General features: G+C 44.1%; 2 protein-coding genes across 51 annotated transcripts in view; one reads left to right on the top strand and one right to left on the bottom strand.

The window, feature by feature from the left end:
- asb7 (ankyrin repeat and SOCS box containing 7) overlaps positions 1 to 10,621 on the bottom strand; it is a 10,940-nt gene extending 319 nt beyond the window's left edge. The window contains exons 1-9 of one of the 50 annotated variants that reach the window (XM_052505730.1): positions 10,335 to 10,621; positions 9,320 to 9,432; positions 8,774 to 8,878; positions 8,503 to 8,656; positions 5,891 to 6,496; positions 1,938 to 2,894; positions 1,470 to 1,859; positions 1,158 to 1,235; positions 1 to 1,079 (exon numbers count right to left, since the gene is read on the bottom strand). The exon at positions 1 to 1,079 is cut by the window's left edge and continues 319 nt beyond it. In XM_052505730.1, coding sequence (XP_052361690.1) covers positions 2,755 to 2,894; positions 5,891 to 6,496; positions 8,503 to 8,656; positions 8,774 to 8,860 — 987 coding nt within the window. In that variant the 5' untranslated portion in view covers positions 8,861 to 8,878; positions 9,320 to 9,432; positions 10,335 to 10,621 and the 3' untranslated portion in view covers positions 1 to 1,079; positions 1,158 to 1,235; positions 1,470 to 1,859; positions 1,938 to 2,754. Of the gene's footprint in view, positions 2,895 to 5,890; positions 6,497 to 8,502; positions 8,657 to 8,773; positions 8,879 to 9,319; positions 9,433 to 10,334 lie in introns of all 50 variants that reach the window. The other 49 variants (XM_052505734.1, XM_052505735.1, XM_052505731.1 and 46 more) reach the window with 49 other exon arrangements.
- On the top strand, positions 10,156 to 15,332 carry lins1 (lines homolog 1). Its single transcript, XM_035761642.2, has 7 exons — positions 10,156 to 10,291; positions 11,096 to 11,506; positions 11,602 to 11,691; positions 11,927 to 12,068; positions 12,331 to 12,939; positions 13,570 to 13,753; positions 14,483 to 15,332. Exons 2-7 carry the CDS (start codon positions 11,150 to 11,152, stop codon positions 15,195 to 15,197), a joined length of 2,097 nt encoding a protein of 698 aa, XP_035617535.2. The 5' UTR covers positions 10,156 to 10,291; positions 11,096 to 11,149; the 3' UTR covers positions 15,198 to 15,332.
- The last annotated feature ends 263 nt before the right edge of the window (positions 15,333 to 15,595 follow it).

Below are 15,595 nucleotides of genomic sequence, written 5' to 3'. Positions count from 1 at the left end.
GAGCGGGATGGTCACAACGCCAGAACATATTGCTAATCATTTGTTCACTGCAATTTGAACACAACTAATCCCAAAAAGAAATCGTTATTTTCAAGTACAATTTCATACCTTGAGACACGATCATTTATTTATGGAAATACTTTAACTGATTTCCTAAATTAAATTAGTTTTTAGCTGAATTCCTGTTGATTTGTATTTTTTGACCCAAAAGGAAAATCCTGAGGGCTCGCGGCCGCCTGTTGCCGACCCCTGTTTTAAAGTCTCTGCAACAGAATAATGTGCTGTCGAAAAGTATTCAAAGTGAATTAGAAAAGTCTGCGCTTATAATTCAAATCTAAATCAAATCTAAGTTAGGGAGCAGAGTACTGCCGTTTGACCACAGGCCAGATGCAAATTAAACAAAACATTACATCAGCAAGAGGAAGACCTCTACCACCTCTTTATGTCTGTTCAGAATTACAACGCAGACATCACTTTGAAATGTTGGACAAAAAACTATGCAAATACTGTCTTTGAAATCATGCAAAAATCTATGTAAACACCATTCATTAATATCAGTGACAATCAAAGTGATGGGAAAAAATATTAACACAAATGTGAACAAATATGATTTAAAAACAGGGCCATTGACATTTAAACACAAATGCACGTATTTTATTCTTAACCCAATACCCGTTCCATCTCCCACAAAGTAAAAATAATTTTAACTAAATATTTAGTTTCAAAAATACACATATCTTCTAAAACTCTTAAAAGACACGCACGCATACACATAGAAAACCAATACATGGGTCACATCAACAGCACACAATACCATCCAACAAACTCCAAATACATTAAGAATACAAGAGATCATCGCTTAAATAATTCTAGAAAAATATCTGCTGTACATATATGACAATTATTTACATTGTTTTTTTTAACGATGTTTATGTCTGTACATGGTAACCATTGCAGACAGACTTCACCGAGCCGTGCTGGATGGCTCATCTTGTGAACACCTACTGTAAATGTGGAAAACTCAGGCCGTCCCTCCACTGAAAACCCTCCTCGGTATCACTCACTCATCTTGTGAACACCTACTGTAGATGTGGAAAACTCAGGCCGTCCCTCCACTGAAAACCCTCCTCGGTATCACTCACTCATCTTGTGAACACCTACTGTAAATGTGGAAAACTCAGGCCGTCCCTCCACTGAAAACCCTCCTCGGTATCACTCACTCATCTTGTGAACACCTACTGTAAATGTGGAAAACTCAGGCCGTCCCTCCACTGAAAACCCTCCTCGGTATCACTCACTCATCTTGTGAACACCTACTGTAAATGTGGAAAACTCAGGCCGTCCCTCCACTGAAAACCCTCCTCGGTATCACTCACTCATCTTGTGAACACCTACTGTAGATGTGGAAAACTCAGGCCGTCCCTCCACTGAAAACCCTCCTCGGTATCACTCACTCATCTTGTGAACACCTACTGTAGATGTGGAAAACTCAGGCCTTCCCTCCACTGAAAACCCTCCTCGGTATCACTCACTCATCTTGTGAACACCTACTGTAGATGTGGAAAACTCAGGCCTTCCCTCCACTGAAAACCCTCCTCGGTATCACTCACTCATCTTGTGAACACCTACTGTAAATGTGGAAAACTCAGGCCGTCCCTCCACTGAAAACCCTCCTCGGTATCACTCACTCATCTTGTGAACACCTACTGTAAATGTGGAAAACTCAGGCCGTCCCTCCACTGAAAACCCTCCTCGGTATCACTCACTCATCTTGTGAACACCTACTGTAAATGTGGAAAACTCAGGCCTTCCCTCCACTGAAAACCCTCCTCGGTATCACTCACTCATCTTGTGAACACCTACTGTAGATGTGGAAAACTCAGGCCGTCCCTCCACTGAAAACCCTCCTCGGTATCACTCACTCATCTTGTGAACACCTACTGTAAATGTGGAAAACTCAGGCCGTCCCTCCACTGAAAACCCTCCTCGGTATCACGCACTTGTGAATCCTTCAATCAATAAATCAAGTCAAAACGGGTCTACTTTAGCCAACTCAAGCTTGAGTTAACTCACTGAGCTTTTGTAATACTTGAATAATTAAGAGGTTTTGATAACCTGATTATTTGAAATGCTGTATCACAAGATTGACCCATTCTGCAACAAGTTTTACACATTAAAAAAAAGAATGTCAGTCTGACAAACCTTTCTCTCTCGTGCTCAACTTGCCCAGATTTACCACAGCAAAGAAATGTTGGCGTCTTCATGAAAACTAATAGGAACACTTCATCTCCACAAAAACAATAACTGGCTTGATGTGGACTGACATCTGACATACATTATGGGTAACAAGACAACAGCGAATCGCCGGTCATCTCATTTCTATCAAAACAAGCTTTATTCCACAACAGGATGTAGGACTGCACCCCTTCATCAACCATTCATCATGATTGAAACAAAGCCCTACTTGAAACATTGCCACCTGTTCCCATCCATCCAATTCAGTCGTCCACCCAAAGACGTAATGCTGCTAATGCGGTTCGAAACATGGTGGAGAGAGAAAGATATTCCGTCTCCATCCGGCAACGTGTTTAACTGAGGTTACAAAGTGACCTCTGGAGGTTGTACAGAAACCTGGTCCTGCACCTCCTCCAGGCTTCAGACAACGGAAGGTAGCACAATGCTTGCATAGTCTGATGAAAGGAGAGAACGATGTTCTCCGTCTGCCTGGTTCATGTGCTATATAAAAAACAAAACTCACACATTGTCAAACTTGTGTTTTAGGTAGTCTTTCATGACCTTGGCAATGGGCAGGTCCTCCAGAAACGTCAAGCTCTGGAGGCCTATGTGATGCCGGATGTTTATCCGACACATGTCCTGCAAAGTCCTGGGTTGTCCTGAAAAGACACAACACATCTGTTAAAGAGATCAAAGCAGATCACCCTTTTCCACAACAGGACAGTAAGAACAGATCATTCTACCAATGGTGTGTATGAAATAAAAGGTTGAAGTTAAGCGTGTTTTGATAACTAATCTTGCACAAAAGACTGAGGATGTACAAGGTGAGCAGAAGACTGGACGTCCCGCTGTTACAGGAGAGCCCGGGTGAGTCAGACAAGCATGTCTAGTGACAATTTGCTCCTTTCACTTTGATTCATGACGTTTGACTCTGAATCCAATTGAAACAAGCAGCTGGTCAGTAAGCTCCCTCTCACTGTGACTTTAGATTATTCCACACTTCAAATGGGACAATAATGAGCCTTTCAAAACATGTTTCCCAAATGATCAGGCAGCTCAAGGCCAAACACCCTCTTATTGGCAGCTCAAGGCCAAACACCCTCTTATTGGCAGTTTTAAAATGTTTAGGAATCTATTAGCATCCAGGAAGCTAGCTCTGGAGTGTTATCAGTCGAATAGGGCTAGAGAAAAAATTACATCTCTCTCACACAAGGGCAGGATCCAACCCAGCTGGATGGCCTCTCTCCCCGTCACCGCAACCACACTGTCCTCGTCTGTCACCGCAACCACACTGTCCTCGTCTGTCACCGCAACCACACTGTCCTCGTCTGTCACCGCAACCACACTGTCCTCGTCTGTCACCGCAACCACACTGTCCTCGTCTGTCACCGCAACCACACTGTCCTCGTCTGTCACCGAAACCACACTGTCCTCGTCTGTCACCGAAACCACACTGTCCTCGTCTGTCACCGAAACCACACTGTCCTCGTCTGTCACCGAAACCACACTGTCCTCGTCTGTCACCACAACCACACTGTCCTCGTCTCTCCCCGTCACCACAACCAAACTGTCCTCGTCTCTCCCCGTCACCACAACCACACTGTCCTCGTCTGTCCCCGTCACCACAACCACACTGTCCTCGTCTGTCACCACAACCACACTGTCCTCGTCTGTCACCACAACCACACTGTCCTCGTCTGTCACCACAACCACACTGTCCTCGTCTGTCACCACAACCACACTGTCCTCGTCTGTCACCACAACCAAGCTGTCCTCGTCTCTCCCAGTCACCACAACCACACTGTCCTCGTCTGTCACCACAACCACACTGTCCTCGTCTGTCACCACAACCAAACTGTCCTCGTCTGTCACCACAACCAAGCTGTCCTCGTCTCTCCCCGTCACCACAACCACACTGTCCTCGTCTGTCACCACAACCACACTGTCCTCGGCTGTCACCACAACCACACTGTCCTCGGCTGTCACCACAACCACACTGTCCTCGTCTGTCACCACAACCACACTATCCTCGTCTGTCACCACAACCACACTGTCCTCGTCTGTCACCCCAAACCACACTGTCCTCGTCTGTCACCACAACCACACTGTCCTCGTCTGTCACCACAACCACACTGTCCTCGTCTGTCACCACAACCACACTGTCCTCGTCTGTCACCACAACCACACTGTCCTCGTCTGTCACCACAACCACACTGTCCTCGTCTGTCACCACAACCACACTGTCCTCGTCTGTCACCACAACCAAACTGTCCTCGTCTGTCACCACAACCAAGCTGTCCTCGTCTCTCCCAGTCACCACAACCATACTGTCCTCTCTGTGTGTCTGCAGTCTCCAGAACTAAGCTGTCCTTTCCTTTCTCCAGGTGAAACTGAACTAAAATCTCAAACCGGTGCGACACAGTGGTAGTGCTTTCTCCACTCTTCAACTAGAGGCTACCCCTTCATCCACATTGTCTAAATAAAGACAAATCATATGGAAGACGAGTCACACTTCTCCTTTAAAACCAAAGGCTTCAAGACAATCATTTATAGACGACAGGTGAAATATCAGTGTTGGTGAACCAACTTCAGCCAAGGTAAGTGTGAAATAATGTTTGGTTGTATTTTAAAAGAGATTCTGGTTTCCATTTCATCTCTCTACATCTATCTAGTTGAGATGTCAGTGTTGGCAGCGACAGCCCTGGATGTAGCTAGGGGGCCGACGCTCTGCTCCCCAACCAACCCACCTGAGAAACAACCTACGGGAAACACCATACATCTATGGCATAGTATACAATGAGCTTCATAAGAGCTGGGTGCCATTCATCCTTCAACAAGGCCCTGCCGCAGCAGATGGGTTCACCCACTGAGGTAGTCAGTGTAATCAATAAGGGGGATATGTGATCTGGCTGATCGTTTGCTATGGTCTGAATGAATAGAGGGGTCTGACTTCACATGGCTGTCAGTCTGAAATAGCACAGCAGGTCTTCGTCCCAAATGGCCACCTCATTCGCTACATAGGGTTCTGGTCAAAAGTAGTGCACTATGGGGAATATACAGTATAGGGTGCCATTTGGGAGCAACCCAGAGCTCTTTGATATCTCCATATCAAAGTTCAGTGAGAAACACAGAGGAATGCAGCAGGGCATTGTGCCTCTCTAAAATTATTTCTGCTTCAGGTAACATCGTGCCCCCCCAACAGAAGACTGGTCATTATAAAACCATGACAACGCTCCCTGTCCCTATGTTTCTGGAGGATCTTTTTCTCCTCTCAACTTACAATCTCCCTCCAACACTTCCTGAAACAGACTTGAAGCGTTTCCATCGCCCGGTCCTGTTTTGACTTCATGTTTCTGTTCAGGTTCGTAGAAAGCCCTCATTTACTTTACTTTACTGGTCTGATGTGCACAAATGTTTTTGACAACCAACAACGAATATGTTAATTTGTATTGATACAATTATATTGAACTCATCTTCGGATGTTCATTTTAGGGCGTCATCGTTCTGCCTGTCTGATAAAGCAATCTAGGGGAAACGCTGAGTCCCAGTCAAGCCATTACATTATATTAAAAGCAGTGTTTATATCCACTAGCGATACGGTACTAGTACTACTAACAGCCCAGTGTCCCCAGACGGTGCCCCTCCCAAGACTTACTGGTGACCTCCTGTAGGAAGTCCAGGCAGGGCCGGCTGATGCCCGACATGCTCGACGACACCGCCACGGGAGTCTGGCCCTCGTAGTTCCTTGTGTTGGTGTCGGCTCCGTACTTGTAAAGCATCTGAGCACACAGCACGTCGTCTCTTAGTGCCGATAGGTGCAACGGGGTCTGCCCGTCCTCAAGGCGACCCAGGTTAGTGTCCGCACCCCGCTGCAGGAACATACGACAGTAGGAATGATTCCCCTTGATGACGGCGTAGCGCAAAAGGAAGCCATTTTGAATGTCGATGTTGGCGCTGTGGTCCAGCAGGATTCTCACGCAGCTGGAGCGCTCACGGATGATAGCGAGTTGGAGGGGCGTGGTGCCCTTGTCGCTGAGGGGATCCACCTCGGCGCGGAACTCAAGGAGGAGCCGCACGAAAGAGTCGCGGCCATAGTGGGCAGCCACATGCAGCGGCGTCCAGCCATCGTTGCTCTTGGCATTGATGATGTCGCTGCGGAAGTCCGACTCCAGCATGAGGCGGGCGATGCGCGCACGGCCGTGCATGGCGGCATAGTGGAGCGCCGTGAAGCCGCCGATGAAGTCCTTTACTGTGGGGTCAGCTGCGGGGGAGATAGACAGGGGACAAGGGGGGAGTGAGGGGAACTGTCTTCTATAGGCTCTTTATTACAACAGAAAATGACACATTCAGTTAAAACATAGAGATAGAGAGAAACAAGAGGATGGATTATTGAGTGACAGCTGCGTAAACATTAAAGGGACAATCTGCAATTACTACATCCATTTCTGAACTTACAAATTAATTGTGTGTTTCCATTGATTTTTGAAGAATATAACTTATGCCTCATGAGCGCAGTTCAACTATCATACCCCATCAGAACCAATAATATAAGCTTGTTTAACTCCAATGTTTGTAAACAAAGTAAATGTAAACAATCGCTACACAGCCTAAAAAAATGGTTTAAACTATACTTTGATATGACGGATGGTGAGTCCTTGCATCCATTACTCTGTCTATGAATTTGAGGGTGGTTACAGTTCAACAGTCCCACCTCTCAGCTTTTTACCAAAACAGGAGCGGGGATTCCACTGTGTTATTATTTCATCTGCTGATTGCCACTTTAAAGTCTGCTGTGGTGTGAAAGGAAAGAGTGGGCAGGCAGATGCTGGAGCATTAGAACAATTAGCATCAGTGAGACAGAGTGTGAAAGCGGGGTCAGGGGTTAAAGTCCTGCTATTTCAATTAGCCAAGGCCGTCAGTGTCTGCTAGGGCCTAGGCTAAATCCAGAGGGGAATTTTCCATTCAAACAGCCTTGTTAAAAATGGCTGGCTCCCCTCTTATCCAACATTAATCCATTAGGTAGGCTGTTTGACTGACCAGCAAAGATATTATTTTTAGCGTATCGTTAAATTATTTTAGACAATTAAGTCAAGGGTAACAAGATACTCTCTTGCTTTGTTGGTTATGCATACATTTCAGTCTCAATTTTTCTGCGCATAATACAAAATAAACCCTTGACTCGTCCAATGAGCTCTTCAGAGAAAACAGTTACTGAGAGACTTGGTCTACAGCGCCCTCTGGACTTGATGTAATGATCACTGCATCTACATGATTTGGAATCGAAATCTGCACACATTTTAATAGCGTTAAATAAAAACAATAAATGACTGCAACACTATTCCATCATAATTTCACAAAATGAACATGATTTTCACTCTGCTCAGAAGCATAATGTTAAACTGCTATAGGGTAAAGTTTCCTCTAGGTACAGATCTAGGATGAGCTTCCCCCTCCCCAGTCCTAACCTTAACCATTAGTGGGGAAAATGTAAAAACCGAACCAAGATCAGCATCTAGGGTCAACTTCACCCTACAGCCTATATACCATGTTAGAATGAGCTGGGAGTGAAGCTGTGGAGAAGATAAACTGCTGCCATTTCCAGAATGGTTATATACTGCCATTTCCAGAATGGTTATATACTGCCATCTATAGACCAACAATTCAAAGGTGGAGTTTGATTCAGGTTGCACTGTCATGGTGCACCAATATGAAATATATCTCAAACAAACAGCACATGTGAAAGGATAATCATTATGAATAAATATGTGATTAGATGACTGATATAAAGCCACTGAATGGATGCATGTAGCATCATATGTCAGACCCTTGATGTGCGACAACCATTTCCTCTGCTCGTCTCCTCTTCTTTGTGAACATGGATTCTGACAAATCCCTTCACCGACCTTGTCACCAGGCCAATTGTGAAAAGTATTTCCCTAGCACCCATCTCTACTGACACTTCACCTCCATTGGTTTCAATTTAGCCGTGACTATAACCATGGGGGCTTTTTGAGCTCTGCCAAGGAAAAAGAACGAAGGCGGAACACTGCCTTCAACGTGTGACAACAGCACAGGAGGCTGCTAAAGGGAGGACGGCTCATAAAAATAAATAATGGCTGGAACGGAGCAAATGGAATCCAACACATGGAAACCATGTGTATGATACAATTCCACTGACTCCACTCCAGCCATTAGTAGGAGCCCGTCCTATCCAATTAAGGTGCGCCCAACCTCCTGTGGACCAAAACCCCAGACCCCCGTATTCACCTCCGTGCTCCAGGAAGACCCGGACACATCTCTCCTTCCCCTTGGCAGCGGAGAAGTGGAGCAGGGTCCACCCGTTGGCATCACGGATCTTCGGAGAGTAGCCTTGCTCCAGCATCTTCCTGACAGTGTACACATCCCCCGCTGCCACTGCAGCCTGGAGCAAAGACAGTACAAACTAAGAGCATTAGCATTCATCTTTAGCATAAGCAGTCATTTACCAGTGGGAAATGCTAACAGTAGAGTAGACCGTCTTGGTATTAAGTGTCTTTGCCTGTATCTGCAGCTCCTCTTGAAGCTCGGGGTTCCTTCTACAGTGATGGTTCAGCATCCTGTTACATCTCGTAATGGGAGGGGTCATCCACACCTAGTCCTCTGTCTGGAGAGTTGAGACAGTAAACACTTAATTTGGGTTATTAGTCAAAAATAGCTAGGCCTTCGTTTTGATAACAGTACATCGTCATGGATACATTTGTGTCATTGGTATAAATCAGCTGACTATACATTAGCAGGTTTTCTAAATCCAACTGTTTCCGCTGGGATCAAAAGCCATTGCACATCCTAGTTCTAGCACATCTCATTCAACGAACCAAGTGCTTGAGGGGTCTAGGGTGGAATAGAGGAAATCTGGGGGCCCCCACTGCACTATACCACAGTGGTCACCAGCTCCGGTGATCAGTTGAAACAGGTAGGCTACTTGATGCTTGGCAGGAACCAGAGTTGGTGACCACCACAGCACTACTTCTAGGTGCGCAGAACACTTGTATACTTTATGGACCCTATGGTATTCCATACTGAACAGCAGCAGATAGATGTTCACCTTTTGTCAAGCTTGATTATGTAGTTAAGACAATTTTCATGTGTCTCTCTTGCGCAACAGTACGTCAGACAGATAAGAACTCCACTCAAATGGATCGTGGGCTAGCACAGACTCTGAAAAACAAAAACAATTTAATGAGTATTCACATTCATCAGTTTATATTACCCAATAGAAGGCATTAAAAAACATACTGCATTGACAATCATAACATTATGACAGCAACTGAGAAATGGGAATAGCTAAACATTTCACATAAATGTAATGTTAGCTATACCTGCAGCTAGCTTCTATCCAAATGGGATGGCGGTATGATAGCTATAACTACCTAGATAACGTTGAATGTAAAAACAAGCAAGCTAGTAGGCTAATTGCTTACAATACGATACAAACAAAAGCTAACTAGTAGCTAGCTTACTTGCTAACAGTTAGATTGCTACCTGTATTGGAAGGTCGGCTGCTGCCTTTCGTCTTCCAAATTAGGGCAATGTTGTAGCTATAGCGGTGTTCTTTAAAGCTAGACTTGACAATGCATTTCAGACAAAGTTTAATTAAAAATAATCCACAGCAAACTAGTTATCCAAGTAGCCATTGGCCAGCTAATAGTTAGCTAACTATGTACTCAAACAATGGAATGTTAGCTAGTTAGCTAACGTTAGCTAGCTAGTAATGCGACCCCAACTTGTTCCACTCCTTTCTGACTTATTTTAATTATATATCTACATGCCCATAAACTACGGCATGATACTACGGTACACTGCGCTGATATATTGCTATATATACACACAATTCCCTTTTAAGGAATAAATTAATCGATCAACTACTGCTGGTTAGCAATTAGCCTAAATCGTTACCCAGTTTTTCAAGCTACTAGGAATGCATTGGATTTCAGAGTTTTAAAACATTTGTAACAATTTAATAGCTATGTGAACATGTGCACGACTCGAGAAGGCAACCATACTTCAACTACACAAGGTAGGTGTTAGCTAGCTTTGATGAATTAATGCATTATTCTTACTTAAAATAAGAAGCTAGCAAGCTTGCTAGCCATTCTCCACCGATGCGAACCCACAATTTCAACGGGCTTGTTTTAGCCAATCAGGCACAAGGAGCGAGGAATTTGAGCTGTCAAATCAGCATCCTTCTGCAAAACTTTATGAACTTCAGTCTGTTTAGCTCGATTTCTAACAAAGTAGGCCAACGGTTTCTATGGCTATAATTATTCTCATTGTTAACACAATAGAATGAGTGAACTCCTTCCCAATTTTCTGCAAAATGTTATTGCACGCTGTACTTCCGTGTTCAGTCACGTGGTGCACTGTCTGTACACAACACAGCCAGAACCTAAAATTAAGATAATACTTTAAAAAATAAAATTACAAATTGATATTTTAAATACAATATAGACTAAATTGGTCATTTTCGGTCCAGAAACGTTAGGATGCACGAGAACATTTAAAGTGTTTTAACTGTACATTATACATCGCACTACAAGTCACAGCATGCAACGCAAACCAAACAGGAAGAGATGTTAACAATTATTGTTTCGTGATGGTCGGCGCAAAGTCGAAGAATGCTTATTTTTCAAAAGATAAATTAATTGCGGCGGGATATCATTTTAATATTCAGTGTTGCGCTATACAAAAGTGTACAGAAAACATGTATAATACCATCCTTGCTATTTATTTTATGCACGCTTAGTAAAGTGTAGAATGTGGTTCGCGTGGCAGAAATCGAATCAAAATCCGAAAAACTCTGTGCTACTTTTTCTTTTTTCAGATTGACCACTGCCAAGACCCCCGTGATCATTGAAAACCCAAACGCTGTGTCAACATGAATGAACAATTTCATGTCCTAAATGATGCTTACAGAAGTTTATTGTCGAGAACATCACCCAGCAAAATGAGTAGCCATGAGTTGGCATCCTCCATGTTCACATGTGTATGTGAACTGACTCTTGATGCCAGTGATGGTTATCATTCTCAGCATCAGGACCAGTCCAGAGATCTCCTAACGTCCTCCAAATATTCTCCAAACCCAAATGGAACTGAACTGGCTTGTCTTGTGTTGACTCTGGTGGAGAAAATAAGCTCCAAGCTGACATCTCAACAACTGTCTCAAGAAACCAACCTTTACTTCAAAGATGTTTCTACAGTATTATTCCAGCATATGGATTTTATGTCCAAACTTGTGAGTTTGGTTTCCTGCATATAATTGGATAATACATTTGTATTGTCCTTTGGGTTTGTTTATAGTAATAACATGTTTGTTTCCACCTTCCACAGGTTCACCTTGCCTGCTGCAAGGACAGGTTGCTGTCTCATCTAGCTGCAAAGAGTGTATCCTCCTATGTTATTTTTGAGCTGCGTTGCTTTGTGAGTTTTCTGATTGCTCTCATATCTTGTGTGATTTATGACTATATTGTATTGCATAGTCAAGTAAGTTATATTGAATACTAGTCAAGTAACTCTTGGAGTTCTGTGTGCATCAGTCTCACATTAGAGAACCCAAATCTGTCACCTGATACTGTAAAATCCTATTCACACACAGGCCTACCAGGCTTTATTTAAGCAGATTCTTACATTCAGTTCTCTCTCTTTTTTTGACTAGAATACAGTCAACCAGATTTGGGAATGGAAGTGCTTGCAAGTGCTCCAGAAACCTTGCTCTGGCAACGAACTGGATGCATGCACATGGTCGCTTACCACTGTCCTGAAAGCAGTTCTAAAAGAAACATCAGAATATAAACCTGGTATTGAAACACAATTCATCCATCAATTGTACCAAATGTGTCTTTTATTTGACTCCAAATAAGTTCAACTTGGTGCCAAATCCTATGTATTTACCATGTATTTACGTGGTAGTTAGGCCACATAGGCTGGAATAGTGTAACTACAGTGTGGCTATGAGTGTTGACATTGTAATTGTATTCTACCTACCTATGCATCTTCCATGTCAATACAATGTACATTGGTTTTAGCCACAGTGGGGCCTTCTCTTTCTTTTCCCCTCAGGGACTGTGGAGAAACTTCTTGCCACATTCGACACAGCTCTCACTGCTGCTTACTCCCAGCTTGTCCCTGTAGAGAGTCTGGGCCATGGGAACTCTGCGTCATACCCCAGTAGTAACACGGCAGACTGGGCTACAACTCTGACTAACCTCCTAGACTTACTGGAAGTGCTCACTGCAGCCAGGTTCAAACTAAGCACCACCAGTGTCTGTTTCACCAGCTCAAGGCTCTCCCTCGTACAGGCATCGGCGCTACTGCGGATAGTCGACTCTCATGTCCACTACTTTGTGAAGAAGCAAGTGCTTCTGCTTTTAAAGAGGATTCTCCTTCAGAAGGCAGGCGAGGACATGGGTTTTGGCGAGGCGTCCTCCCTAACGCATGGAGATGATCACATGACCAGTGACATTCTTACACTAGCTGATGATGTGTTGCAGGCAGTGCACACTGATTGGTTACAGTGTGTTCCAGTGGAGTCGGCGGCCATTTTCTTTGGAGGGACAGACCAATCGTGTGGCGGGAGCAGTGATGCATTCGATCATGTGATGCTGAGGGCTGTTAGTCTAGTTGTGCTCAAGTCACTGGAATACAAAATCCAATCCGCTGGTGGGAAAGGTAATATAGGACTATTTGTAAATGTTATTAACCATATCTACGCTAGGCACAATGTTTATTCTACCTTAAAGGTAGACTCAGCGAAATGATGTTGCCACGAGCAGCACCGCAGATATTGAGAAGAGAGACATGCAATAATTCTCTCTCACACAGTCATACACAGTATCTGCGCATGTGCATGTGTTTGCTTTGCTCTGTTTGAGCGTGGTAGCCACAGTACCAAAACAGCGATGTTGAGCCTCGTGGAAGTTGTTGCAGGAATTGACCCACTATGCTGTTTACTTTCTGCATCTGTCATATCGCTGAGTCCAACTTTAACATGACTAGTTTCTAAAGCTCAAATCATCAGAAGGAGAAAAACATCATGATGACAGGAACGATAATTCAGACCGATGTATGCAATAGGGGGCAATGTTTCCCAACACATAACACACAACAACAGTATTTCACTAAGTATTGTCTCTTTCAAGGGAAAAGTTCCTCAGGACCCCTAACCTCAGGTCTAGAATCAGATTACCCTACCCAGATCCAAACCTTAACCATTATGGCTGTGTAAATATCTGATCTGGAATCAGTGGGTAGAGGCAACTTCTACCCACTCTGACCATTCACTTGTCTCTGGTCCCACAGGTGTATGTAATACCATAGGCATCCATGGCTATTTAAGTGCGTTGCTGCTGTTCCTGAGGCAGCGTGGGGTCCAGCTGAAGCAGGGATCTCACCCCTGCTGCTGGGTGTCCTTGGTGTTTGAAGAGCAGGACGACGACATGATGGAAGCAGCAAAGGCTTTACTCCTACTATACCTCCATCACAGGTACCATACAACCTAATTACATACCTTCATTATGTTTTTTATTTCACCTTTATTTAACCAGGTAGGCCAGTTGAGAACAAGTTCTCATTTACAACTGTGACCTGACCAAGATAAAGCAAAGCAGTGCGACAAAAAACAACACAGAGTTACACATAAACAAACTAATAGTCAATAACACAATAAAATAAAAAATACAATAAATAGGCCAAAGTAGCGAAGTAATTACAATTTAGCAAATTAACACTGGAGTGATAGATGTGCAGATGATGATGTGCAAGTAGAAATGCTGGTGTGAAAAAGAGCAAGAAAAAGTATATAAAAACAATATGGGGATGAGGTAGGTAGTTGGATGGGCTATTTACAGATGGGCTGTATACAGCTGCAGTGATCGGTAAGCTGCTCAGATAGCTGATACTTAAAGTTAGTGAGGGAGATATAAGTCTCCAGCTTCAGCGATTTTTGTAATTCGTTCCAGTCGTTGGCAGCAGAGAACTGAAAGGAAACTGCTTATGAAAATCGGACATTTTGATATCTCTGATTATCTAAGCTCAGTCACCCACATAAAGGAGTAGGTTGAGAACCTGATTGGACCAATTTCCCAGACACTGCACTAAAAACATAATGCTCAATGCAGATGCTGGCAAATCCAGGATTAGTCTTATTTTGTGTCCGGGAAACAAGCCTATTATGTCCTTGAGATGTCTGACTCTTCTGTCTGCCTTCCTACAGAGTGTCCTCTGACCTGGAAGCTGATGCTGTGTGTGTTGTCGGCGGCAACCCCCACTGTCACTTTCTCTTCCTCCTCCGCAACATCTCCTTCGACCACAGCATTCTCCTCGATTTCCTCATCTCAACGGAAACCTGCTTCCTCGAGTACTTTGTCCGTTACCTAAAACACCTCCGGGACGACTGGGAAGGCTTCCGAACGGTCTGTCAGAAGATAGATGGGTCGGACCGGTGTAAACTGAGCTGGAAGATTAGCCAGAAAGACTATCAACTGTTGGACAACCTGAGAGAGGAACTCCAGCAGTCGTTGTGTGCCTCTCGTGGAAGCGTGTCTACTTCCAGCCATTCTGGAGGATCAGTTACCATCATGGACCCAGATCCAGCTTCCTGTCTGCAGCCCAGCTTGTGTCTGCCTTCAGGGAGTGCAACTGCCCTGGCCTCTACTCCCCCTCTCCGTCTGGTGGACTACGGCAGCTCAGAGGAGTCTGGGACTGAGGACGGTGACCTCCCATCAGGCCTTACACAGGATAGGCTACACAGCGACTCTGTGGTTCACACACACAACAGCCACTCTTTTGATAGGACTGTTATGTGTCTGACAGAGCTCAGAGTGGTGGTGACTAGACTGCAGAGGAGGAGTCTGTTCCCTTACAATGCCACCTCGCTCTTGAAACTGCTGACACAGATTGAAGCGAAGAGATGTTGTCCACAGTGTTGAACTCCGTAATGATGTAATAAATGTTACAAGGTGGTAAATGCATTTGGTCTCATTTGTAATATTTTGAGTGTTGTAAAATTCCTATAACTTTACCAAAATTCCCAGTTTGACAGAAATACATTTGCTTTTGGAAGATTCCTGGAATCAGGATGGAATAACAGCGGCTTCTAGATTTCTTTAATGTATATTTTAATACTAAACATTTTCATGGCATCCTGTTTGTGAAGGGATGCTCTTTTTGGGGACCTTGTGGTTGGATAACGTAAGGTAAGCATTGTTTATGAAGGGATGCTCTTTTTGGGGACCTTGTGGTTGGATAACGTAAGGTAAGCATTGTTTATGAAGGGATGCTCTTTTTGGGGACCTTGTGGTTGGATAACGTAAGGTAAGCATTGTTT

This window comes from Oncorhynchus keta, unplaced genomic scaffold (genome assembly GCF_023373465.1).
Source record: "Oncorhynchus keta strain PuntledgeMale-10-30-2019 unplaced genomic scaffold, Oket_V2 Un_contig_24509_pilon_pilon, whole genome shotgun sequence".
Lineage (NCBI taxonomy): Eukaryota > Metazoa > Chordata > Actinopteri > Salmoniformes > Salmonidae > Oncorhynchus > Oncorhynchus keta.
The sequence above is the reverse complement of the archived record's forward strand: the minus strand, read 5'-3'. Positions and strand labels throughout refer to the sequence as shown.

What these genes read in the sequence shown, in the direction of transcription:
- lins1 (XM_035761642.2), top strand. Translation starts at nt 11,150, where the DNA reads ATGAATGAACAATTTCATGTCCTAAATGATGCTTACAGAAGTTTATTG. An exon ending in AACATCAGAATATAAACCTG is followed by an intron (nt 12,069 to 12,330) that starts GTATTGAAACAC and finishes TTTTCCCCTCAG; the next exon opens with GGACTGTGGAGAAACTTCTT. An exon ending in CCAATCCGCTGGTGGGAAAG is followed by an intron (nt 12,940 to 13,569) that starts GTAATATAGGAC and finishes CTGGTCCCACAG; the next exon opens with GTGTATGTAATACCATAGGC.